General features: G+C 46.3%; 1 protein-coding gene across 7 annotated transcripts in view; it reads right to left on the reverse strand.

Moving 5' to 3' along the window:
* KAZN (kazrin, periplakin interacting protein) overlaps positions 1-25,150 on the reverse strand; it is a 736,353-nt gene that overhangs the window by 52,641 nt on the left and 658,562 nt on the right. For all 7 annotated transcript variants that reach the window (XM_073317160.2, XM_073317162.2, XM_073317163.1 and 4 more), the window contains 6 exons: positions 23,411-23,547; positions 16,514-16,684; positions 10,735-10,924; positions 8,071-8,201; positions 4,176-4,226; positions 1,298-1,421 (listed from right to left, as the gene is read on the reverse strand). In XM_073317160.2, the coding sequence (XP_073173261.1) occupies positions 1,298-1,421; positions 4,176-4,226; positions 8,071-8,201; positions 10,735-10,924; positions 16,514-16,684; positions 23,411-23,547 (804 nt within the window). The remainder of the gene's footprint in view (positions 1-1,297; positions 1,422-4,175; positions 4,227-8,070; positions 8,202-10,734; positions 10,925-16,513; positions 16,685-23,410; positions 23,548-25,150) is intronic.

A 25,150-nucleotide genomic window follows, 5' to 3' on the forward strand; every position in this document is an offset into this window, starting at 1 on the left:
CCCCCTTTCTTATTAATAACCCAAATGAATCCAGTATATAGGAAAAGCCGCAGACATGAGGCAAAAACTAATTGTATGTTTCTGTGGACAGAAAAATACAATCAAAGAAAAGGTCAGTGCTTCCTTCCAAACCCACGCAATACTGAAAAGGCCAGTCTGCTTTGCAGTCTAACATTTTCCTCCACATTATTCCATAATAAATATCTCTGTTGCTCTTTTCCAATATGTTGAGCATTTTTTTTATAGTTTTAGATAAAGATATCTGTAAATATCTGACCTGGTTATACTTCCTATATAGCAATCTGGCTCCCTGATCCTGCTGTCTGGATTGACTGCGGGATAGGGGAACGTACACCATATTAGCACGAGAGACAGAAATGCAACAGAAATTCATTTGGAAAAAAACCCACCAAGACAAATAGAAAAATGGATTCTGTCAGCTTCTACCCAATCCTACCCTAGCTCTGCAGGCAGCAGTTTAATAGAACAGTTCGGTATAAACACACCCTCCCATCCCCATCCAAACCATTGTGGAAAAATATAAATTCCAATCTGTATGCAATAATTTAGTTAGAATAGCTCTTCGGGATTTGCGCAAATAAATTAAATTAAACTAAACAATCAAAGGAAAGTTAAACCATCATTCCAGGCTGGCAGGCATTAAGAAGAGAACAGTGTTGCCTCCTGAGATTTTGGCCAGGAAGACGTCACACTGAGTGAGATTTTAAGGTCTTTCTGGATAGGCAGAGCCTAACGGTATTTGTAACTCAGGTGCACCCTGTGAATAGGACACTGTCCCCTCCAACCCCCAACTTTTAGAACATGCCAGATACAGAATGCACCAACATGAGGGGCTCAAGAAAACAGCGGTTTTTGGACAAGAGACATCACAAGCACAAAGTGCACAATATTGTTGTTATTTACAAGTACACAGCAGTCCTTCAAGTTTCAAGTTTCATTAAGAAGAAAAAAATAAAAATCAAAAACCAAAAGAAACCAAACCAAACAAAAAAGAGAAACAAAACGAGAGGATTACAACACAACTGCATCGCTCCAAAGACAACAGTTAACAGAGTCACACACAGGCTTTGTTTGTAGTACGTACATCAGTTACAGAAGTGGCGACGCAGAGGGAAAAGGCTCACTTCCTTTTTTAGTTAGATGCATCCGCGCACACACAATCACACACCCACCCATGCACGCACACCGGCAGCAGAGAAGGAGGCGAGCTACCAGCTTGGGGAGGGGAAGGGTCACCAGTCTGCGTCTTCCTCTATGTAATAATCGGGAGCAGTACCATCAAAGAGGCCCGGGTCTAGGGATTTCCGCTGCTTCCCTCTGGCAAATACCCTGGAGATGGAACCAAACCCCATCTTCTCTTTCTTCTTTTTTCGTTTTTGGTCTTCGAGGTCCTCTAGAGACTGCAAAGCGGAGGGAGAAGAAAGAAGGGGAAATAACATGAGCGTCGACAATAAACAGCCTGGGGAGAGAAGGTGCTTAGATGCTGGGGTGGGGCAGGAACCATATGAGGGAAAGGAGACGATCCAGAGACTCAATGGAGGCCACTGAGGACTGCTATAGCTATTGGTTTTATGTGGAAAGTGCCCAGATGCTATGGTGATGAGCAGCCAGCTAAAACGCCAAGATGGGTCACTTTCAAAAATCTCCATCTAAGAGACTGGGAAATACACAGACATCCAAATTCCTTTGGGGGCTTTAAATATCTCAGCCTTGATAACTAGGACAGGGGGATGGTCCAGGCCTTCTGGAGAATGCCTACACAATCAGCAAAAGCGCTCAAGCTGGAGCTCCCGTAATGTAAATGAGAAGGGGCTGCTGGCGGGGGCCCTCAATTCTGGAATTTGCTCCCCACCCTCGGATCCACAAGAGCCCGGAGTTGTTGCTCTTCCAGGCAAGCTGGTAAGGAGCCTGTGGGTTGAGGTGGAGATGTTTATGGGCTATACCTGGCCTGTCTATGTTGTAATTTTTCACTTACAGGTTAGGCACCCTGAGCAGAGGGTAGGTGCCTGTTGGTGTATTTTAAAATGTGAAGAAATTAATAAGGGCCTAATCTGATGTCACTGAAGGCTAACTGGGCTTTGGTTTGGACCCTGTACCTGGACGTCTCTTATCCTAAATAATAACCATAATATGTATTTACATAGTATCCATGCATTGGAGATGTTATTAAAATTAATAGTACTTTGTGAAAAGGCAACAGGGTCTAGTAAATTCTAGCACCAGAGTGAGGGGAAAAGAATCCAGCCCCAATAACCCCCTTTCCTGCAATCCAAAAGCAACCAACTTCAGCCTAAGGAAGTGGGATCTGAGCCTGCTCTCATTGTAGCAAAAGACTCCTTCAACTCAATGGGAGCCAGAGTGGAGTTTTAAGTGGAAGGATGCTACAGAGAAACTGGGGAGAGGATTGCAGATGAATAGGATGGAAGTACTTGTTTTCTTAAATCCGGGTGCATTGCTTTGTACAGAATGTAGCCTAGCTGGATGTGCTTTTACATAACCCCATGGACTCACCGACCTGTTCTTTAACCTAGGCTAGAACACTAGAGCCAGACAGAACAAGCTCAAAACTTGGTCCCCTTTGTCAGAAAGCCTATGGAAACTTTTGAGCAAACCTGGGAGGATTTAGTGGAGTCAAGATTTCACCCTCGGAAGTGGGTGTTTTGCCACTTACTTCAAGGGGACCAGGTTTCACACTGGGCTTAGTGAGGGGGGTTCTGCGGGTAAAATAGGAGAGTCGTTTGACTGAGGTCTGCCTTGAAGCTCTGGGTTTATTCAAACCAGAGACAGGACTCTAAAGCCCAGATCCTCAAAAGAATGTAGGTGTCTAACTCCCATTGAAACCTAAATACCTTTGGGGATCTGGGTCAAAGTTATTACAGCTGGATTTTGACCACCACAAGTATTCCTGGGGGACGGGGGTGTCGGTGTTTGGACCTGGGTTTTGGAGCGGCTCATTTATATTTGGAAGACCACAGAGTTCAGGAATAGCTGGGGCACAGGCCCATCTGCAATCCAAACCCCCAGGTGTGTGAATCCACATGGGCAATGTTCACACAAACCCTTGTGAAGGGAAATCTCTGAGTCTAAAGGAGGTGTTTTAACCGTTTCTTCTCTCTCATCAACCTTCTCCCCTCTTGTTTTTCTTTAGTAGCAGCGGGCTCTAAACTGGAGACAGATCAGCCATTGCTTTTGCTTTTCAGACCGCAAGGTGTGGTTTACTTGAAACCTTCTTTCCAAATAAAGTGTCTTGAAGTTAAAAAACACTAAGTCAAGGAGCAAACGCCAGCACCAGTGTCTCACTCCAGAAGAGGTAAATCTGTGCAAATGGCTGGTGTGGAATGAGTCTAAGGTCCTGTCTGCTAAGGACATTTACAACAGCGTAGCTATTTCAATGCAGTTACCCAGTGCAAGCCCCTAAGGTATCTGGCTCCCCAGCTGCAGCTTAATGGGGGATGTTACAGGATGATGATGTATCAGATGAAGCCCTGCGTGAGGCTGGTGCAGCACATCATTTACTTACACCACTGCAAATTTCTTTAATGTAGACAAAGCCTCAGTTACTTTTGTTTCCACCGTTCTGCACCCAGCTGCCTGAACCCAGCATAGCGAGCTCATGCTGCTGCTTGCCCCTGCCTGGTCTGCCAGGGCTATGCTCCTTTTAGTGCGCTAGTGGCAACTTGAGCTAGCAGGAGCGTGTCTAATGCGAGCTGCCAATCACCCCCCCTCGCTCCTGGTGTAGACGTAGCCTACGTTGGCGTAACAGATACCGAGCAGCTGGCAGAAGGTGCAATTTACACCAGATTGGACTCTTCTGCATATGACCCTGTGAGTCCCTCCCCCTCTCTGGAAAAGGCAACTGCTATTCCCTATATCGACCACTCTCTCCCACCTCCTTGACTACAGCTGGGCCGGGGTCAGAGAGTTTGGCTCTGGATCCAAAGCTGAGGACTGCTCAAATCCAGAGTTTTGATTCAGGCCCATTTCCAAAACTGACAGATGTTACCAGTTGTGGTCTACCTATAGACTTGCAATATACCTATTAGGCATGGCACGTGACTCAAGCCTCTGCACCCTGTGTGTGCATCAGCCACGCTGTGCACTAGTAAACTGTATTTCACTAGGAGATTGGTCAAGAAAGGCAATTGGTTTCCTACCTGTACAATTGGGTTGTGCAAGTTCTTCTGTACCGGGCCAGGACTATCCCCCTACCGGTAGAAGGAGACAGATCACATTGAAACAGCATAAACACAGCCCTAGTACCACCCAGCACTGTTAGAGGAAAACTGGCCCAGGGATACAAATGCCCAGCCAGGAGCTCTCTCTCTGGGGATCCTGCTTGTTTCTGGGCTTCAGAGCATTAGCTGGTGCAAAGTTGCTGCTGTTTAATGCTGAAGCCAATTCTTTTGGGGAAGGAGAAGAGGAGTTTGGGAAAAGAAGATCATGCTGACGCAGGTAAAACTGTATGTCCCCTGTTATTTTATAGCCACGTAGACTAGGCTAAGGGCAACCAAGAGGGAAATTCAAACATGGTTTTGGAAAAGTCAGAATCTCAGAATAAAGAAGGGTGAATCCGCTGAACTCAACCAAACTTCCTTGAACCGAGACAAGATTCATATAACCCTTTGTTCTTATGACTCCTGCACCTGTGTCTCATCTTTGCAAACCAGAGAAATGTCTGAGAAACACCCGAACTTTGGGGTGCTTCTCGGGGCCCAGACGCACCCTCCCAACTCCCACATTAGTAACAAAAATAAAATCCAGACAAATGCAGACATTTCGGTCCAGGTGCCTTTCCCCTTTGGGTGACAGGTCAAGGAACTAAAGAGGAAAAATTTAATCTGGAGCCACCATTTATGCTGTTCCCAGTTGGTCTGCCTCTGCCTGTTGGCACGGGGCTAATGCCATTGGTTCTGGACCGGTATAGGAAATGCCACAGACTAACATTAATTCATGTCAGGCCAGGTTTGAAGGCAATGGATTTAAGTTACACATTGGTGAGCAGGTGGAAAGGAGCATGCATTGGTGAAACAGACATGCCAAGTGACCAAATTGGTGTGGAGATGGGTCTGCTTTACTACCACTTCTCAGCTCTTTATTACACCCCTCTCTTCTGGCCCCCTAAGCATGGAGTTTACACCAGCTTACGCTCCCTTAGACTGAGATCTGCTCCCTGAACTCAGATCCCCTCTGACTCGTATCTTGATTCAAATGCCACAGGTACTGGAGGTAATTGGTCAAGCAAAAATGTAACGAGGAGGACTGAAGCTAGCCCCTCATTAACGAGGAGGGATGTGCCTGACTATTACCAGTTAGTAATGAATCATTATTATTTGTACAGCACTGCCAGGGTGCTGGATGCTTTATGCGGGAGTGGTCCAGAACTCAATGGGAAATGGCCTTACCAGCTCGCACAAGGATTTGGGAAGCTGCCTCATATTCTGCCCATTTGTGTTTAGACCCAGCTAGGAAGCACCATTGGGGGAGTGTGTGTGTGTGTGTGTATTTCAAATGGGAGGAACAGCCAACGTGAAAGCATAACTGTCGAACTACAAAAGCCACACAAATAAATCTGCTCACTAAAAGTTAGCTCTAAGGGTTTGTCTCCACAGCAAGTTATTCCAGATTAGGTGGTATTCCTGATTAATGCCGTGTGTGGATGCCCTTATTCCAGAATAAGAGTGCTTTATTGTGAATTAGTTTAATCCAGTTGGTCCTTTCTGTAGTAAAGCTCCTTAAACTAACTTGGCAGCAGGCACTCTTGGGGCTTGTTTACACAAACAGTTAGTGCACGGTAAACTGAGGTGAAAATCTACCTTGCACTAGCCTGCTGCACACTCACTGGCACTCTGAACTCTGCTGTCGTGCACTGAAAGTTCCCTAATGCACTTTAATCTGCTCCCGTTTCGAAGAGGGGCAGCTCAAAGCACACCAAGGAACTGCTGGTGCCCAGCAGCAGGGTCTATTTTGGACACAGTGCCTGGCAGGCTAGAAATAGGTAGATTTACATCCCAGCTTGCCGTGAACTGCTGGTCTAGACAAGCCTGTATTCGGGAATCAGGAATAGTTAGTCTGCTTTAAATTCATACCGTACCTTATTCAGGATTAATTTTCATGTGCAGACAAGCCCTAAGAGAGAGCTTGTGCCACACACCCCATTGGTCTCCCTGCCAGCAAGAGGCTCGGTGAGCCTCAGCTGTGAGGGGGAGCTTTGGAGATGCCAATGTCTCTAGGAGTGAGACAAACGCTACCCCCTCATTTCACAAAGGTCACTTGAGAGCGATCAGATGCTGCTGGATTTTACAGATGTGAGCTGGATTTTAATTGGTGACCACAGCTAAAAAGTCTGTTATCAATACACCGAACCAGACAGTCCTCACACACTGTTCTTCTGACTGCACAGTGCAGACACCCCCTCCTCCCCCTCCATCTCTCTCTCTTTCATTGCAGTGAGGCAATCGCCTGAGGGGCTTGGAGATTGTTCTCTCATTCCTATATGGTTGCCTTAGTCAGCAGGGCTCTCTTATCTGGCAAATGCTCACTCCCTGAACTCCGCTCCTAGAATTAAGCTACATTTATCTGCATCTATTAGCCAGGACATCTTAATTATGAACCGTATAACCCCTCTGCTCTCCCATTGCAATGTTTCTGGATATTTCCTGCACCTTCCAATTTATTTTCTCCATTGAACTTTGAAATATTCTCTTCCATGCTGTCGCTCCAGTCATTTAAATCAATTCTATTGATACCGAAGCAAGACTCCTGGCCTCTCTGTCTTTGCTTCTTTCATTAGTAGAAAAGGCTGCCGCTCTCAGGTCAGAAGCTCTCTCTTTTCTTCCCTTCCCCAATTAAAAAAAGTGGAATGCAAAGAGCCAAATTCTGCTCTCATTTACACGGTTATACATCAAGAGTAACTTCACGGATGGAATTACTGTAGATTTATAGCAGCCTAAAAGGAGAGTAGAAATGTGGATTTACACCAGCTCGGTGTGTGAGATCATGTCTCCCTCCGGTGGCTAAGGAAAGTATCAGCCCTAAATCTGTTCACTAATGGAGATTCCTCTCCAAAAGCATAGCTGTGAGTTTAAAGGAGAAGTTGCTAGGATCTGTCCCCAGTGTTGCAGGTGTGTGGTTTACCCAGGGACTGTGGCTGGTAGCCTCAGTTCACAGGGAGTTTGACAAACTGTTTTCATTTTGACTCATGTGGGTTCACAGCTCTCAAGTTTGATTCAGAGGAACTTGAAAGCTCAGAGTGAAAGTCGGTCTATGTGGCTCAATTTTGATTGACTGGGGAGGGCAAGGGGGGTGTCACAACATGAGAAACTTTAAAGCTTTGCACGTACTCAATCAAAACCTATAAAATTGCAGCCCGAGGGGAGAAACACTTTGTCAAAGTCTCAGTCCAGGTCCAGCTCAGACGTGGGCCTGTTTTTAAGTACGTTTGTAAATTTTTAAATTTTCGCTCTGCTGAAGCTTGTTCCTTCCCTGGAAACCTGAGAGATTCCGAATGTCTAGTTAGGAAAACTGCCATTTCAATAAACCTCTTTTCAATCAATGTTCCAGGCTGCAAAAATAATGGCCTGGCACAAAATGATAGTTGTTTGTTCAGGACGTTTTACTAAAATAAGAGATGCATCATTTTTGCACAGCTCTTGAAAAGAGGGACTTGGATTCCCCCACTGCCTCATACTTTGTGTGGGCGTGGCCACCAGTGCAAAGTGAGAGCAAAACACTGCCCCAGCCACCCTGGGAGCCAGGGAAACTCACTTTGCAGAGGTGCAAGTGAGCACACAGAGTTAGGCAGTGTAGAATCAGCTCCTGGTTGGTATGTGGGTAGTTTTAAGTTCCATTCAAACACAGGATTTACATTTATAGCCTGATTGAAAGCCCAGTGAGAGGCTTTGCCTTGTCATTGGTGGGCTTTGGTTCAGGCCCCAGAAGAAGGGGTGGCAAAAGACAAGCAGGTAAGAGTGATGGTTAGGGTTAGAAACATTGGCACGGAGGTTAAGAGGACAGCTTTAGGAGTCACAAAGGACCTCACAACTGCCTTACATTGCAGAGGGAATGCGTCCGATGCCGGGGCGAGTTGATGTCACTTGGCGTCGATGACCTATCACCTTCTGCTGCTGACGCATCGGAGATTATGGAAGGCTGCCGTGAATGGCACGGACTCACTCTGACAGCTGGAAGGCAAGGAGCAGAGTTAGGGCTCAGTGGAATTAGTATTTTCATCTCCATGCCCTCCCTGCTTTAGCTCGGATACTACACCATTCTCAGTCTGTGAATTTGGTTCTCTCTAGTGCTGTGTTTATACAAGGACAGCCGCCGGCAGGGGTGTTGGATGAATGCTTTAGCCCACAGCATAACACCACAGATCTACTGTCCTGCCTGTAACTTCTAGAGGGGCAGCTGCACAGATAGAGAGGGTGCGATGGCTCAGATGCTGGACTAGAGACCTGGATTCAGGTCCCAGTTCTGCCACAACTTAACTGCGTGAGCTTGGGCAAATCTCTACGTTTCTCTGTGCTTCTGTTCCCTATCTATAAAGTTTCTTCGCCCTGGTCTACACTGGGCAGGGAGGGGGGGGTCGACCTAAGATACGTAACTTCAGCTACGCGAATAGCATAGCTGAAGTTGGCGTATCTTAGGTCGACTTACCTGGCGGTGAGTCGACCGCTGCCACTCCCCCGTTGACTCCGCTTCCGCCTCTCGGGAGCTGGAGTTCCAGAGTCGACGGGGAACGTGTTCGGGGATCTATTTATCGCGTCTAGACGAGATGCGATAAATTGATCCCTGATAGATCGATCACTACCCACCAATCACTACCTGCCCTTAGTCTCCCTTCTTTATTTAGGCCCTGACAGAACAAGGAGCAATGGTCTCAAGTTGCAATGGGGGAGGTCTAGGTTGGACATTAGGCAACACTATTTCACTAGGAGGGTGGTGAAGCACTGGAATGGGTTCCCTAGGGAGGTGGTGGAATCTCCTTCCTTAGAGGTTTTCAAGATCAGGCTTGACAAAGCCCTGGCTGGGATGATTTAGTTGGGGACTGGTCCTGCTTTGAGCAGGGGGTGGGACTAGATGACCTCCTGAGGTCCCTTCCAACCCGGATATTCTATGATTCTATGATAATTAGTTAGATGGGTAACAACTTGTGCCAAAGGGAGAAGCATCTTCATAATCAAAGCTAAATCATATAACTACTTTCTTTGGCCCCACATGGAATGAGGTTTGCTCAAAGAAACATGATCAGTTTAGTTTGCGCCTCATAGTTAGGTTTGGTGGGTAAAGGACAGAAAGGATGAATAGAAACATTAATAAATGTTGCAGGTTTTCTTTTAAGATCCAGGCAGTCCTTTGAAATATTGTGAAGTCAAACCCCGAAGCATGGTGCTGTGGTGGGAGACTCAGAAACTGACCAGACTAATTTCATGGTGAAAGCTGAATGAATTTAATCTATCGCTAATTTATGAGGATCTTTGTAAAGCGGGAAGATTAAATGTACATATTTAAAAACAACCACTCTTGATATTGTCCAGACAGCACAGGTAATTGTGGGGTGCCTAAGCCGGTACCCTGATTTCCAGAAGTGCTGAGCTCCCATTGACTTAGAAGCTGTGACTGCTTGGAAAGTCGGGCTCCTTACTCAGATGCCCAACTCTATGCCCCCAGCTTGGAAAACCCTGGCCCAAGTTCACCGCAGAGTGGAAGGCAGAGAGTGGGGAGATCAGCCTCCATTTACTCCAGCTGCTGCTCTGAAGCAGAGTTAAAGCTGCTCCCTGAAAGGGGATTAGTTCAGCAGGCCACCCAGCTGGCAGAGAGCTGGACTCTGAAGCCACAGGGGAAGGTGAGGTTATGCAGCCTGAGTCTGAATCTTGTATTTTGAGACCTGGTCAGGTTTCAAAACACCTTGTCAAAACACGGGAGAGACTTGTCCCACAGAGGGTAGAACCAGCTCATCCCTCACCCTCCCGCAGCGCCCCTTCTCCAAACACCTCCTCGGGCTTTACAGGTAGGCCTCGATTAAGCCTTACAACATCTGGAGGAGACGGGAAAGAGAGCCGAGGATGACATCATCCCAACCACTGAAACTCAGCCAGCCTCTGGGGTGAAAGGTGGCAACTGTTACAGGGCACTGCATAATTGCTCGGAACAGGAAGTAACAAAGAACGTTGTGTATCCATTGGATCCCGCAGGAGGCAGAATGTAATTTGTCTTAGCTGGGATTCAAAAGAATCCTAAAACTTCAATGACCCCAAGGCCTCAGGTTTACACCTCATCTGAAAGAGGGGAAACAGGGGTGAAAATCCTCAGTGCTAAAGATAAACCCTCATTTTAAAAGGAATGAGAATTGTTGACATTCAAAAGGGAAACTATTAAGCTTCAGATCAAAGTTGGCTCAAGCCTGTGGGCCAGATCCTCAGCAGGTGTCGACTGGCATAGATACACTGGCTCCAGTGAAGCTGCACCCTGGGGACCTGGCCTTGTGCCTCCAGAACGCTCATATGTATTTAAATCTTTCTCCTATACCTGCCTCTCCTTGGAGCAGAGTCATACCAAGCTACTGGACTTTATTTCCCTTCCTGCCACTACACACAACACTAACCCTTTGCTGGAACAAGGAGGTGCTCGACTTCATCAAGAATGCCATCGTATTAAAGGCAGATGAGATCAGAGAGATTTCCCAAGGGGGTTAGCGGCTGGCTTGGAGCTCACCTTGTCGGTCTGCTGAGTGCTGGGGGTGCGCATGGTAAAGCGTCTGCTGGCTCTGCCGGATAGCAGCTGTGAGCGGGAGATCTGCCTGCATCACCCATTCCTGATTCCCATTCAACACGGTCTCACCTGGCATGGCTAATGAGTGACGCTTGGGGACATCCTTGGTTAACGTGGCTAAGGACTGCTTGGCCTGATGGGATAAAAGAACAAAATACAGGACAATGAAACACTTCTCTCAAGACAGCACTTGGACTGCAATGAGTTCAAGCCACCCCTGTGCAGAGGGGCTAACAACGCACGAGGTCAGTTTCACACTCCAAGAAGAGAATAGGACATAAGTGCTGCTCTTAGGGTTAAATCCTTCCAGAAGACATGGTTTCTTTTACCATGGTTGATAATTAACTCTTCTGGGGGATCTGCGTGCTGCCAATGTTGCAATAATAGGATTTCTAAATGCAAGCAGCTACCATTTAGATCTGATTGAGTGCAAAACAGAACATGCACTTGTTGAGAGCTGGGAAGCCAGCCCCAACTTTCCTGCAGCCACCAGGTAAGACGAAGCATGAATGATTGAGCTGGGGGTAGGCCGGCCAGTTGAAGTCAAGCCTATTTGGTCATCACAAAGAAAACAAAAACAGCACAACGTGTTAGCGTATGATTTACCTTCGAGAGAAACCTGGACCAAAAACTGAAATAGCTGTTCCTGCAAATACAGGAGCCAGTGATTTATACAGTAAGCCATGCCAAATTTCATGAAGAAAGGCAAAGGCACACAGAGGTAGTCAGCGGTTGGCTTTGGTTCAGATGTGTTAAACAGGCCTATTGGTTCTTCTGCTGTTCCCAGTGGACTTGGCAGGCTCAGAGGGACGCTTTCCCCCTGTTCAATATTTTGTTTTTTTGAAAAATTAAACAGAAGCATCTACAAAGTAAAAATAATTTAAAAATTCTCATTAAAGAAGTGCCAGTTGCTTGACTGTACCTTTTAATTAGCCAGCAGAGAATAGCTCCCATGATTCACTTGATGTTTCATAACTAGGAAAACACAGAATATTTCCACAGTTCTAAAGTGCCTTGGAAATCATAGGCTGGCTGGGTTTTTTCCAGTCCCTCAAGGTGTCACTTATTAAAGGCCCAATCCTGCATTTTGATCCCTGCCTGTGGTCCCTTTATGCCCGTGTGATGCCCTGTTGACTTCTCTGGGACTCTATGCAGGTGTCGAGGTATGTCAGTGATCAGATTAAAGGATCAGGGTCTACACCAAGACTGACTGTTGCCTTAAATGATGTGGTGCCTTTGGTCCAGAGGAACAAGGAGGGCATGAATTTGCTCCTAAGGTACAGACAGAGCTGCTAGCAGCAACATACCGTGCACCCCCATTCTCTGCCCGAGTCTCACAATGGGTTTCTTTGGGGAACACCCCAAACACTGCATTGCAGGACACGCAAGCCACGAACCAGGAGCTACACACAAGACCTCTGGGGCCCAATCCTGTTCTCAGTGGAGTCAGTGGGTGCAGGATCAGCTCCTACGTGCCTGAGCCAAAGCCTACTGAAGTCAATGAGAGTCTTCCCTTTGACGGACTCCGGATCATGTCCATGGGGAGGAACGATTATTGGTAAGGGATTCACTTTTTAAAAACTAAAGAGGAAGAAAAAAACCAATCAAATCGCGACCTATTTTTTTTGTAGCTTTGGAGTGAATACTCAACTTCCCTATGCAATAGTCCATTCCCACTGACTACAAGCAGGGAAAGAGAGACTGTGTGATACAGTAGGATTAAAAACAAAGCCCAAACTCTCTGATGCATCCGATTCCCTCTTTCCCCCTCCCTCCTGGGCATCCTACCCAGTGCTTGGTCTAATCTGTTCTACCAAACTCCATTTAATGCTAAGAAAGTGACTCCCAAGTCCTGCTCTTATGCTGCCATTACAGCAGTGAGGAAAACAAAAAAACACACAGCACACACTGAATGTAAATCTATGTATCGGTAAGTCTCGTGTATTCCACATCTCCAGTGTGTTTTGCTTTTGTGGAAAAGCCTAGGTAGAAGGGTTCCTGCAACAGCGTGTGGAATTTGCATATAAATACCCCATAACAGGCCACAGAAATAAAACACACATCGATCTTACACACTGTAAGGAGAGTGATCACTTTAGATAAGAGGAGAGTGGAGTGGGGGGAGAGAAAACCTTTTGTAGTGGTAAACACCCATTTTTTCATGCTTTGTGTGTATAAAAAGATCTTCTACACTTTCCACAGTATGCATCCGATGAAGTGAGCTGTAGCTCACGAAAGCTTATGCTCAAATAAATTGGTTAGTCTCTAAGGTGCCACAAGTACTCCTTTTCCTTTATCGATCTGAAAGGCAGTGGAACATTATGTATAATGGCCCAACTCAGAGAACATGCACAAATTGCCAGCAGCGCTGCTCCAGTTTAGGATCTGTCAGCATTTCCATTATAAAACCTGGTTTTCAAGGGTTCAGAAGTCAGCCTGGAAAAGGCCCTCCAGGATACAGCTTGGCTATGCACACAAGATCTCAGCCCGTAAGCAGTTTTTATTTTTTAAAGCACATTTTCAACAAAATCCCCAGTTGAAAACGTTTAAAAGTGCTTTTCGACTGTGTAAATGTGTGTTCTGATGGTCCTCCACATTTCCTGGGTCAAAGTCACTTCCACCTCACATGGGCTTGGTGCACAAGGAGACAGAGAGAGTTTTCCTAACTCCCTGCAAAGCCACCCTTGGCACAGAGGCCCAGATCCCTCAAGGGGAGTTAGGAGCCCAAATCTCTGAGGATTTGGGGCCTGAGTCTCCAAGTTGGCCTTTTCCCTTTTCACCCCTCACCTCCAAAGTTCTGTAGGTAGAACTCTGCCCTCTGCGAACCTGTACAACGCTGTTCCTTCATATCCTGCTCACCTATCTTACATCAGCACAACCCCCTGCTGTTTTCCAGGGGGCTTTGGCGAGCTGCTGAGTGAAATATCTGTTGGTTGATGTCCCAGCACTGAATGTGTGCACAATCGCCACAAATGGCTGCAACACGAAAGACTTGGTTCATTTCTCCAGATCTAAGGGCAAGCATCTACATCCTTCAAGTGAGGAAACAAGGCACCTTTTGGACTGCGGAGTCAGTGATCAGATCACAAGCATACTGCTGGTTTAACGTCCAGTAAGCAAACACCCCTGGATTACAGTCAGACTGGCAAGCTGATAACTTGCTGCCAATAAGGCAAACATGTCTGAGCTGGAACTCAAATGAGGTACTAAGGGCTAGACCCTCCCCTGGTGAAAATGGACATAGCTCTACTGAAGCCAACGGAGCTATGCTGGAGATTTGGCCCTATTAATGTTTTAATAATTAACAAAAAAGAGCAATTCTCTGAAAAGCAGAGCACCTTTAAAGCAATGCATCTCAAATTCTTATCCCTGGGCGTTAAATAGTTAACAAAACAAAACACACCTATCCGACTATGTTTGTTATCTAACAGATATTCTTGTCTCACTGTGCTATAAAAGTTGTAAGCTCCTTTACAGAGATACTTTCCCTAAACGGTGGTTGCTGTGAATTCACCTGTATAACACCAATGTTATTAAGCTTGATTACCCATAACACACTATAAAATCTCTAGCTTTATTCCTTAAATATGAATGACTCCGGGCCCATTCTTCCACCTTTACTTAAAGAGTCATGCCTTCCTTTGCAAATAGCCCCCTTGCTTTCAATGGAGCTAACTGCAAGGTGCCACTCATGGTGATTAAACGTGACCGAATTCTGGCCTAACAATAGAAATATCGAGCTCTCAACAGACAGTCCAATAAAGGGAAGAAAAATCATCACAGTGCCCTTTCCTGAGATCTGCTGCCTTTACTGTAAAGCACACTCCTTTCTCAGCTAGGTGAGAAACCACAATATTCCTTCTCTCTGAGCTACCCAGTCTGCCTTCTGGAGACAACGGAGCTTTGAACACTAGGTGTCGCAGTTAGGCAGTGACTGTGCACAGTGAAATTATGCAGCGCAAGGTGAATCAACGCACAACAAATTGTGATGTATCTATTTAATACCAGGGAATATTTCTAAGCTGGGGAGAAAACTGACTGCATGTCCAGCTTTCATTTGGGTTTTATGGCAGAAATTTGCTTTGAACAGTGAAAACACAGGAGGCAATTGACAACCAGCATGCTTATGATTTCAGAGCCAAATGCTGAAGAATATGAAGGCAGATATGGGCAGAGGCACGGGCAAGGGGGTGGGTGCATGGACACATGCTTGGAGCGGTGAAGGAACAGGGTTATGGATACACTTGCGTGTATGTGTTTGAATAGATCCCGCACTGTATGTATAAGTAAAGGGGCGTATGAACTTGTGTATTACAGTGGGGACAGGTGGGTACTTGTGATGTGGGTATATGTCTGCACCTGTTTGATAATTCTAAGCCTTTCAGAGGCATCAGTCACAGCGGTATTGGTCTCGACAGGCGGGGAGGTCTGTGCACTCCCATGCATGAGCTGGGAATGGGGACATCCATATGTATTTCACGGAAGGAAACTGCATCTCATACTGAAGCCTGCCAGGCTTGCCAGACACCCTTTCAACTCTTTGCCTTCTCTACTTAATTCATTGGCCAGACGGCACTCAGGGAAGCTTACAGCTGAGGAGTCACAGACACACAAGTAAGAAGGGTGCCTGCTTTCAATGACCTTCACCTTAGGCTTCCAGCACCATGTCGTTCTGCAGAGAAGCCAGACAAACAAAATGGTTCCAAAGAGATTGTTTTGTTTTTGCTTTTCCTGGCAAGCTTTGGAAGGCAATTAGGGTCCTTATGTGGGAATCGTATCTTTGGTCGGTATTGCAACCCCCTTAACGAAATGAGATCATTGATCACCCAAGCAGGTCAACGTTGGTTTCAAGTGTGCTTCCGCAGCCTAGTCATGCTTTGCAGCGTGCAGGGAAAGCTGCAGGTTGTTGAACAGCTGGGAAACAGAGTTCCCATCACAGGCTGCTATGGCACAAAGGCCCCAAACAACAAGTGCTGGGGGAATCGCCAAGGGTTCTGGGATGACTGTAGAGTCTGAACCGCAGTGTCTTTCCAGGGTGGTTTGAAAGGCTGCCTGTCTAGGTTTGCTGGACCAGAAACATACGACCATCTGCTCAGGTGAAAGTGTCCAGCCAGGAGACATCCACCGGGCAGGGGCTGTCACAGCAAATCAGACCAAAAGCAAACCCTACAGACTTCATGGTAATGGCAGAGACTCTGGACTGGCTGGGGTTTTCTAGGGTATGTCTCCGCTGCAGCTCGGAGCTGCAATTCCCAGAGTGGGTACCTGCACACACTCTAGCTTTGCTTGGGCTTAGATGCTCAAGGATGTCCCTAGGATCTCAGATAGTATGGTATATGGGTAGCTAGCCTGAGCTGCTGCTTAGTGCGGCAAGGGATTGAGGTTGGCTATTGGGAAAAACTCTCTCACTATAAGGCTAGCTATGCACTGGAACAGGCTTCCAAGGGAGGGTATGAAATCCCCATCTTTGGGGGTTTTTAAGAACAGGCTGGACAAACACCTGTCAGGGATGGTCTACTTGGCCCTGCCTCAGTGCAGGAGGCTGGACTGGGTGACCTCTTGAGGTCCCTTCCAGCCCCACATTTCTATGATTTTTAGCTAGCAGGTGAACATCTTCCTGAGCTGGCATTTACACCTCCCAGCTGCACTGTAGAGGTGCCCCATCTGCACGCCAGCCTAAACAAATGCCTCCAGCTACCGATGCAGGCGGGAGGGCTCTCACCATGGCTAGCTCGGCTTCCAGTTCCTTCATTCTGTTGTCTTTCAGGTCCAGCTGGGAGCGGAGCGCGCTAGCGTGGTCTGTCGCCTCTTTGGCTTGCCGGCGTAGCTCCCACTTCTCTCGCTCCAGGAGATCCTTTTCTTTTGCAAGTGCTTTCACCGCATCCTCGCTCTCCTGCAAAGACACCAGGGCAAAGGCAGAGAATGAGAGAACAGGCCCAGCTTGCTTCCCCAGGAAATCCATGCTAGGCAACACAGGGCAGCGTTTTATCCTGTATTAGAAACACTGGGCAAAATCATGACCACACTGGAGTCAATGTCAAAGCTCCTATTGGCTTCAATGGGGCCAGGATTTCACCCCTCTCTTCACAAGCAGGAACTCTTCACTATTCCTGTTTCATCTCTTCCTTACCTTCTCCTACCATAGCCTATAGCCGGGGTGAATAGGGAGGGTTGTAAGGAAGCTGCAGGCCTGCGTCAGGGGTAATAAGTAGGGACAGAAGCAACACACGGAAAAACTAAAGGGCAAACAAACAAAAGTAAGAGATGGTTTTCACCGCCTGTGTCTCTTTACCACATTTTGGACTAGACCCCTCCTGGAGACCATCTGAGTGCCACCGACCAGGCCCGTGGGGCAAAATAGATCTCCACTGCAGCCCATGGGTGGCCATAATGAAGTACCAGCGTTTCACCAGAACGTTAGCACTGAAACGAACACTGGAGAGAAGCAAGGAGTTTGCTGCTTGAGATAGAATCCCCAGTGCTAACCCCAGGTGCCAAAGAACCTAAAGCGAAGGCAGGCTTGTTCACAAGCCCAGCTGTCCTGAAAATGCACCATTTTCTACTGTTTGACACAAGCCTGTGGTATCTCCTCCCGAATTGCACATTTAGTCTGTCCTCTGTGGATACAGTGATAAGAGAACTGGCCTCATAGGAAATCCATCCCCCCTTCATCGCTCCCAACAGAGCTTAATAAAAATGAAAGATTCCCTGTTTCTACAAGGAAACGAATATTAAAAAAAAAAAATACAGGTGGGAGCTGCTTTGTGTGCAGCTTTGCTACAGATACAGAGGTTTTCTGTGTTTTTAATCTGTGTCTGTCTTTGGGTTCTTCTCTCCTGCCTACTATTGTGGTATCTGAGCACCTGCCACATAAAATTTGGTGGCAACAGTCTAGTCCCTAGTGGGATTCAAGGAACCCTGGCTCTTCTCCTTTTCTGGGTTTGAGAGCTTTGTTATGCTTCTGGAGATTAGTCATATTCAGGCCTTCTCCAACCCTTCTCATTCATAGATCTCAATGTACTTTACAATGGCGGCTAAAGTACCATCATCTCTGTTTGACATGGGGGAAAACTGAGGCATGGTGGGGTCATGTGGTTCAGGACAGAGAGTCTGTGGCAGAGACAGGAATTGAATTGTAGTCTCCTGACTTCCACTCTGGTTCCCTGCCCACTGGACCACACTGTCTTCAGGTTCCTGTGCCAATGAGAAGAGATCCCAGCGCCACCTGGGAGGAGACTGCTGGATGGGAAATTACCTGGATACAAAAAGCACACAAGCCAGCTTGCTTGTGCTGTCAAGGCCATGCAGGATTGGGAGCCCAGCTGATGCAGAATGCCAGCTGACGAAGTTATTAGTTTGACGGTGGTCATGGCCCGGTGCAAACTAGTTCAGCGAGGCGAAAGCAGCACTGACGTGATTGTGCTAATGGCACCGTGCATCCTGCTGGCTGTATTTTTCACTTTTCAATCCATTATTTTTTGGTAAAAGAGGACTCTAGATGGCAGCTGCATTTGCATGCTGGGTATTGCATTCTGCCAGGGATCCCTCCCCATGACACTGCTTTAGTGACTGAGTGATTAGCAGCTGCAGAAAAGTCCAGCTGTTTTGAGAGTCCGCTCCTCCGGGAACGGGTCGAGGGACATGAAGCTTGGTGCCACCTATGCCCGTTCCGGGGAACAAATCACTGAGGGCTGATTTGGCACCTCACAGCCCAGGCCACATAGGGGGCAGTGCACAGAGTACTTTGCCCAGTGGACAAAGGGGGTGCAGGGAAGGGAAGTGTGAAGCTGTAATGCCTTTCTCCTGGGTGCTTCCTTGGTTACTTCCTTCTGCATGGCCACTCAGCTGGAGAGAGGAGGAAAAGGTGGAGCCAAGGTTGTGCCTGCCCTTCGCCCCCTGCCCACCCACCCGCGTGGGATCAGCAGTTCAGCACCAACTGCTTCCCCAGACACCATGCAGGGTCTGGCAACATAGATAGCCCATGCACGGGGACTAAGGGGACTGCTTACATCCCCTTACGTCACTGTGCATGTGGTCGAGCCCAAAGGCTGAACTTTGCAAAACTGCCTATGGGAACTGGGTGCCTAAATGCCTGGGAATCTCAGACTAAGTGGTAGTACATGGGAGTGGTGGCTTATACCAAACAGGACCAGGCGGACATGCTTTGCAGCTAGTCTGATTCTTTTTACATTCGAGCCCTGCTGAAAACCTCAGTGCATCCCTCTCCTTTCCAGGATGGCTAAAGGGACATTCAGAGAGCAGTTCCTGTTGTCATAGTCAAATGATCATTTCAGTGTCTGCAAGGCCAAGCTCAGGAAAACACAAACAAACCCCCAACCACCCAACGTTGCATGTAATGAAGGCAGAAGTGTTCTCGCCTCACCAATGGAATCATAGAATCATAGAATCTCAGGGTTGGAAGGGACCCCAGAAGGTCATCTAGTCCCACCCCCTGCAGGACCAATTCCCAGTTAAATCATCTACATAAATAGCTTTGCATATATGTAGAATTCTAATGACCTCAGCCAAACAGCGCCAGTCCTTCCACATACAGCACTGGACCGAAGAGTGCTGAATTAATACAGGACACAAGGAAAGGGTATCCGTTTCAAACATCAGCAATGCCATCCCTCCGTCCTGCTTCCCACTGAAATCCCCTCCACGCTCCCAGCTGTTATCAGAGCAAGGCTGAAGCCCTACACTTTTATAGAGAAGAGCTGGCAGATGTTTTGCATCACCCGTCAACCACTGTGATGGACCATTGTTGGCTCTTCCCCAAACTACACATGAAACTGTTCTATTAACATCGGCCTTCAGACTCTGTTGCCGAGGGCGTGGTTTCCCCAGCCATGCAGACAAGTGCTTTTTCCTGGGCAACTTGTTTGAAAGCCATGCTGTTGTGAGAGTCTATAGCATGGTTTGACCGACAGAGCTTTCGGAATAAGCAGATCCTCTATGGTGATTAGGGAAAACAGGATAAAACCGCTGCTAGCCACAATCATGTTCAGAAACACTGAACGCCCTCAGCTCCCACTGACCCCAGCTTGAGGTTGAGTCTTGGATGCTCAACACTTCTGATAATCAAGCCTCGTTATTGCACGGTTTCCAGTCACGCTGTGGACAAGACCTAAGCCGCTTACGTCACTGCTACAGACTATGGGTGCGGGTCCTCGAGACCAGGGTGGCAATAACTTTTCTCCACAGGCCTCAAAGGAAATGACATGTGATGCTCTTGGAGAACAAGCACAAGAAAGAGGCAGGATGCTTTTTCTCTCACTCTTTGATCCTCCTCCATGAATACAGGAGACGACGTCAGTCACCCAGACCCCAGTTCATGGGTTATTTCATACACCATGTTTCTCTAGCGAAACAGTGGTGAAAATATGCAGGCTGCCTGTCACAGAGTGGAAATGAGGACATGTCCTAAGCTCTCTGCAAACACAGGCCCCAGGGAAGAATTGCCTCCAAGACTCCCATAAAGATCCTACCAGCAGGTCTGGATGAAGCAGGTGGAGGGGCTGCAGAGAACATAAGACCTCCAGCATCCTTGCAAGCAAATAATCAGCGCACAGAGCCTCTCCCCAACCTACGTGCCTTCCTCCATGCATTCCTCCCTCACGTGTCTTTGCGGTTTTTTAAATTGCATTGATTTTCTCATATGAGCAGGAAAGAAAAATACAACTTTTGGAAAAAGCTGAAAGCTGGATTTGAGTGATCTTTGTTATGATACGTTAAAAATAGAAACTTTCTCTCTTTGCATGGAAAAAAATAATTACAGATGTTTGATTCCCATGGCTGTTTATTGGAGCGGATGGCTTTATGCAGCCTAATCAAAAGCAAAACAGGAAACTGTCTATATATATATATATATATATATATATCCTCTTGCAAACAGAGCAGAGATGCTGAAAACCATTTCAGAGAAATGTTATTTATTATTGAGCGACTTAGTCTAGAGTCACTGCAGTTTGTATGTTCTTTTAACAAGCTCTTAACTTTAAGGACAATTATAAAACCTGTCCTTGAAATAACCAGTTGTAAAGGTTCATTCTCTTGAGCAAGGAGAGAGAAAGAGCACACACCATATTGGTTCAGTGATTTCTTCCAGTCCGATCTGTTACATGATATAGATGGAGCAATACTCTTAAATCAAACGCTGCTAACTTTGCTCATTGACCTGCCTTTTCCTGTATTTATTTATTTACTAGTGCTCCAGTTTCTACAGTTATATTGCCAGCTGCCTTACAATATTTTATTTGCTCACTCACCTGAGATAAGTTTTTTTTTGATCAGGGAGTCAAAACTCTCCAGGTCTTTTCACTACCATCATTCATCACAGTAACGCAAGTAGATTTTTGGACTTGATCTTGCAGCACTGAAGTGAATGGGACTTTTGCCATTGACTTCAATGGGGACGATCAAAGAGTTTCTGCGTGGGCTGGTAATGTTTTCAGGACAATTTAGAGAGGCCAGTGCACAGATTCAATACAAGCCATTGTAGGACTGTGGTACAGAGAGAGCCAACAGGAGATCAGCCCCTTGCTTTGGATAGCGCAGATGTCATGGCTTTTAGAGCCTAATCCAGAGCCCACTGATATCAACGGAAAGGCTTCCACTGAGTCCAATGGTATCCGCATGTCCGCAGGATGTGAGAGAGATGGAATCCGCAGCCCCCAAGAGCATGGGAAGGTGGACTTTGTGGTGTGATACAGGCTGCTGGTGCAGATGGCACCCAAGTGCGTGCTCATATACTTTGCAGATACAACAAGGAGTCCTATCTGCAGATAAAGTATCCTGCAGCCCTAGTGTTACCAGCAACAGACTGCCTGCTCCCTTGATATAGATTGCACCAGCTCGGGGGAAAGGGGGTGTTTGTGTGTGTGATGGCTGGTGGTGGATTGGAGTTTGTACATGCACAGACCACACCTCCTTACCCTTACATCCTGGAGAGTATGCAGCAGAGTGGCATCTCTGAGGACTCTGAGGGTGGAATCAGGCTCACAGAGGATGATTTCCCACCCTGACCCCTCTCTGCCTGGGGGCTTTTTCTAGCAGGAACCTTTAAATGTGGCAGCCGTGTTTAAGAAATGTACAATATTTTTGCATTTTGACAGCTAAAGTTTATCACTTACACTATGTTAAACACCGACGTCTGAGCTAAAATGAAGCCACAGTATGACACAACTAAAATCAAAGAACACCAGAATGGCCCTACTGGGTCAGACAAATGGTCCGTCTAGCTCAGTGTCCTGTCTTTGACAGTGACCAGAGCTAGAGGCTTCAGAGGAAACAAACACAACAGAGCAATTATTGAGTGATCCAGCCCGTTATCCAGTCCCAGCTTCTGGCAGTCAGAGGGACACCCGGAACATGGGATTGTGTCCCTAACCATCTGGACTAATAGCCATTGATGGACTTATCCAATTGTTTTTTTTAACCCAGTTATACTTGTGGCCGTCACAACATCCCATGGCAATGAGTCTACAGTTGACTGTGTGACGAAGTCCTTCCTTATGTTTGTTTTAAATCTGTCGCCTATTAATTTCATTGGGTGACCTCTGGTTCTTGTGTGACGGGAAGGGGGAAATAATTCCTTATTATTCCTTCCTTATTCACTTTCTCCACACCATTCCTTATTTTATAGCTTTCTATCATATCCTCCCTCAGTTGTCTGTTTTCTAATAGAAACAGTCCCAATCTCAACTTGTATGGAAGTTGTTCCACACCCCTAATAATTTTTGTTGCCCTTCTCTGTGTTTTTGCCAATTCTAATATATCATTTTTGAGATAGGGTGCCCAGAACTACACACAGTATTCAAGCTGTAGGTGTCCCATGCATTTATATAGTGGCATTATATTTTCTGTCTTATTTTTTCTCTTTCCTAATGGTTCCTAATATTCAGTTAGCTTTTCTTTTATTGCTGCTGCACACTGAGCAGATGTTTTCAGAGAACTATCCACAATGACTCTAAGATCTCTTTCTTGAGTGGTAATAGGTAATTTAGACTCCATCATTTTGTAGGTGTATTTGGGATTATGCTTTCCAATGTGCATTACATTGCACTTACCACTGAATTTCATCTGCCATTTTGTTGCTCAGTCACACAATTTTGTGAGATCCCTTTGTAGCTCTTTGCAGTCAGCTTTGGACTTAACTGTCTTGAGTAATTTTGTATCATCTGCAAATGTTGTCACCTCATTTTTTATCCGTTTTCCCAGATCATTTATGAAGATGTTAAACAGCACTGGTCCCAGTACAGATCCTTGGAGGACCCCGCTATCTACCTCTCTAAACTGTGAAAATTGACTATGTAGTCCTACCCGTTGTTTCCTATCTTTTAACCAGTTACTGATCCATGAGAGGATCTTCTCTCTTCTCCCATGACTGCTTGCTTTGCTTAAGAGCCTTTGGCATGGGATCTTGTCAAAGGCTTTCTGAAAGTCCAAGAACACGATTATCAGTTTGATCATCCTTGTCCACATGCATGTTGACATCCTCAAAGAATTCTAACAGATTGGTGAGGCATGATTTCCCTTTACAAAAGCTGTGTTGACTCTTCCCCAACATAGCACATTCATCTGTGTCTGATAATTCTGGACTGGCTATGCAGGAGCTTACTTTTCTGTGTTGCTCGTAGTTCCTGATGAAGTCACGTAGCTGTTCCTCCCGGCTCTCCAGTGTGGCGTAGAGCTGTTGCATTTGGCTTACCAGGTCTGTCTTCTCTGCTTTCAAACGTTTTCGATCTGCCTTCATGGCTGCATGAAAGAACACAGTTACAGCTCAAGGTCAGAGACAAGAAATGGGGCTCTTCTCTACATTCAGAAAGTCACAACTCAATCTTTCCAAAACACTCTGGGCTTATTTTAAACACAGGACAACTACAATTCTACGAAGGACTCCCAACTCCTGATTTCCCTGTAATAATTAGCGTGAATAGGAACTGCCACAGATGCTCTGCCATAGTTAGCTGAATGATGCAAATAGAATCAGAGCCTGATCTACTCTAGGGATATCTGTAAATTCACCAGTCCATATCCAGGTATTATGAATGCCTCTTTCCACGGTTGGAAATTAAGGCCCTTATCCAGCAGAGAACTTAAGCATATGGCTAACCCAATTTATTTCAGGGAGTCTATTCATGTGCTTAGGACAAGGATGTGCTGAAATGCTTTGACAGATTGTGGCCTAAGTTTGATCTAAAAAAGGAAAGACCCATGTTATTTTTAATCTAAAATGTTACCAGTCTCCTACAACCAAAACCAATGTAGTTTTCAATGCTCTGTAAGTTAAAAAAGGAACAGTGGTGTTGGTAGTGACTAATCCTACTAGATTTTAAGAACTGGTCTGATCATTTACAGTTCTGGAGTCTTTCAAATGCACCCGTCTGCCAGAAGACAATGCCTTTATTTTTTAAGCATGAACTCAGTGTTATTCAGTGCAATCTATGCCGGATGGCAGGAAATTCTTCTACTGATTATGCCATGTTTCCTTCTAGGGTGGAGATAAACCATGCCAAGTTTACAGCTAACCCTAGAACCACAAGGTAGAATCCTGGTTTCATTGAACTCAGTGACAAAACTCCCACTGGCTTCACAGTGGGGCCAAGGTTTCACCCATAAAGTCTGAAGGGGTTTGGATTTGGCATTCCATCTCTATGCCAACTGCAAGTAAAGAAAATAACTAAGATCTGAAACAATAGTCCAGGGGCTAGATTCTGATCTCATCCATGCTGGCATAAATCCAGAGCAGTTCCACTGAACCCAATGTTGGTGTGATGCAGATCAGAATTTAGTCATCAGACCTTCCAAGCCCAGCTCAACCTGAGCCAGCAGGGCAGCACTAACCGTTTGGATGGAATAATCACACCCAGCTGATTTTCAAATTCCAATCACAGAGCAAAACCAGAGGGGTGGGGAAAAACGTATTTGAGATTTTTCATCTCCAAAATTTCAGGCTAAAGGCATTTCCCAGCAGGCATGTTCCTGTGCTGTGCAGAATGCTCCCTTCTGCTCATTATTGAAAAAAGTCACCGATAGAGTTACATCACATCAAGCATCTCTCAAGAAAGAGGATCAGGGGATATTTGGGGTGCCTGAGTGAAACAGAATAAGAAACTGAGGAAGGGAGACCAAAGGGCAGGGAGGTTGACCCTAAAGAAACAGGGTATTTCCTCCTTGCTCAGAAACTAATGTAAATTACAAACACTGTGACCCCTTCACAGCACTGGAACACCCCAGCGGTAGTTACGGCTCTTAATCGTCCCACCTCCCGTTAAGTTACAATGCAGCAAGCTGATGGGGGAGTAGCAGAAAATGAATTCCAACTTCTCACCAGTTAACTTCATTTCCCCAAGCCCTC

Source organism: Lepidochelys kempii, chromosome 18 (assembly GCF_965140285.1).
Source record: "Lepidochelys kempii isolate rLepKem1 chromosome 18, rLepKem1.hap1, whole genome shotgun sequence".
NCBI classification, from domain to species: domain Eukaryota; kingdom Metazoa; phylum Chordata; order Testudines; family Cheloniidae; genus Lepidochelys; species Lepidochelys kempii.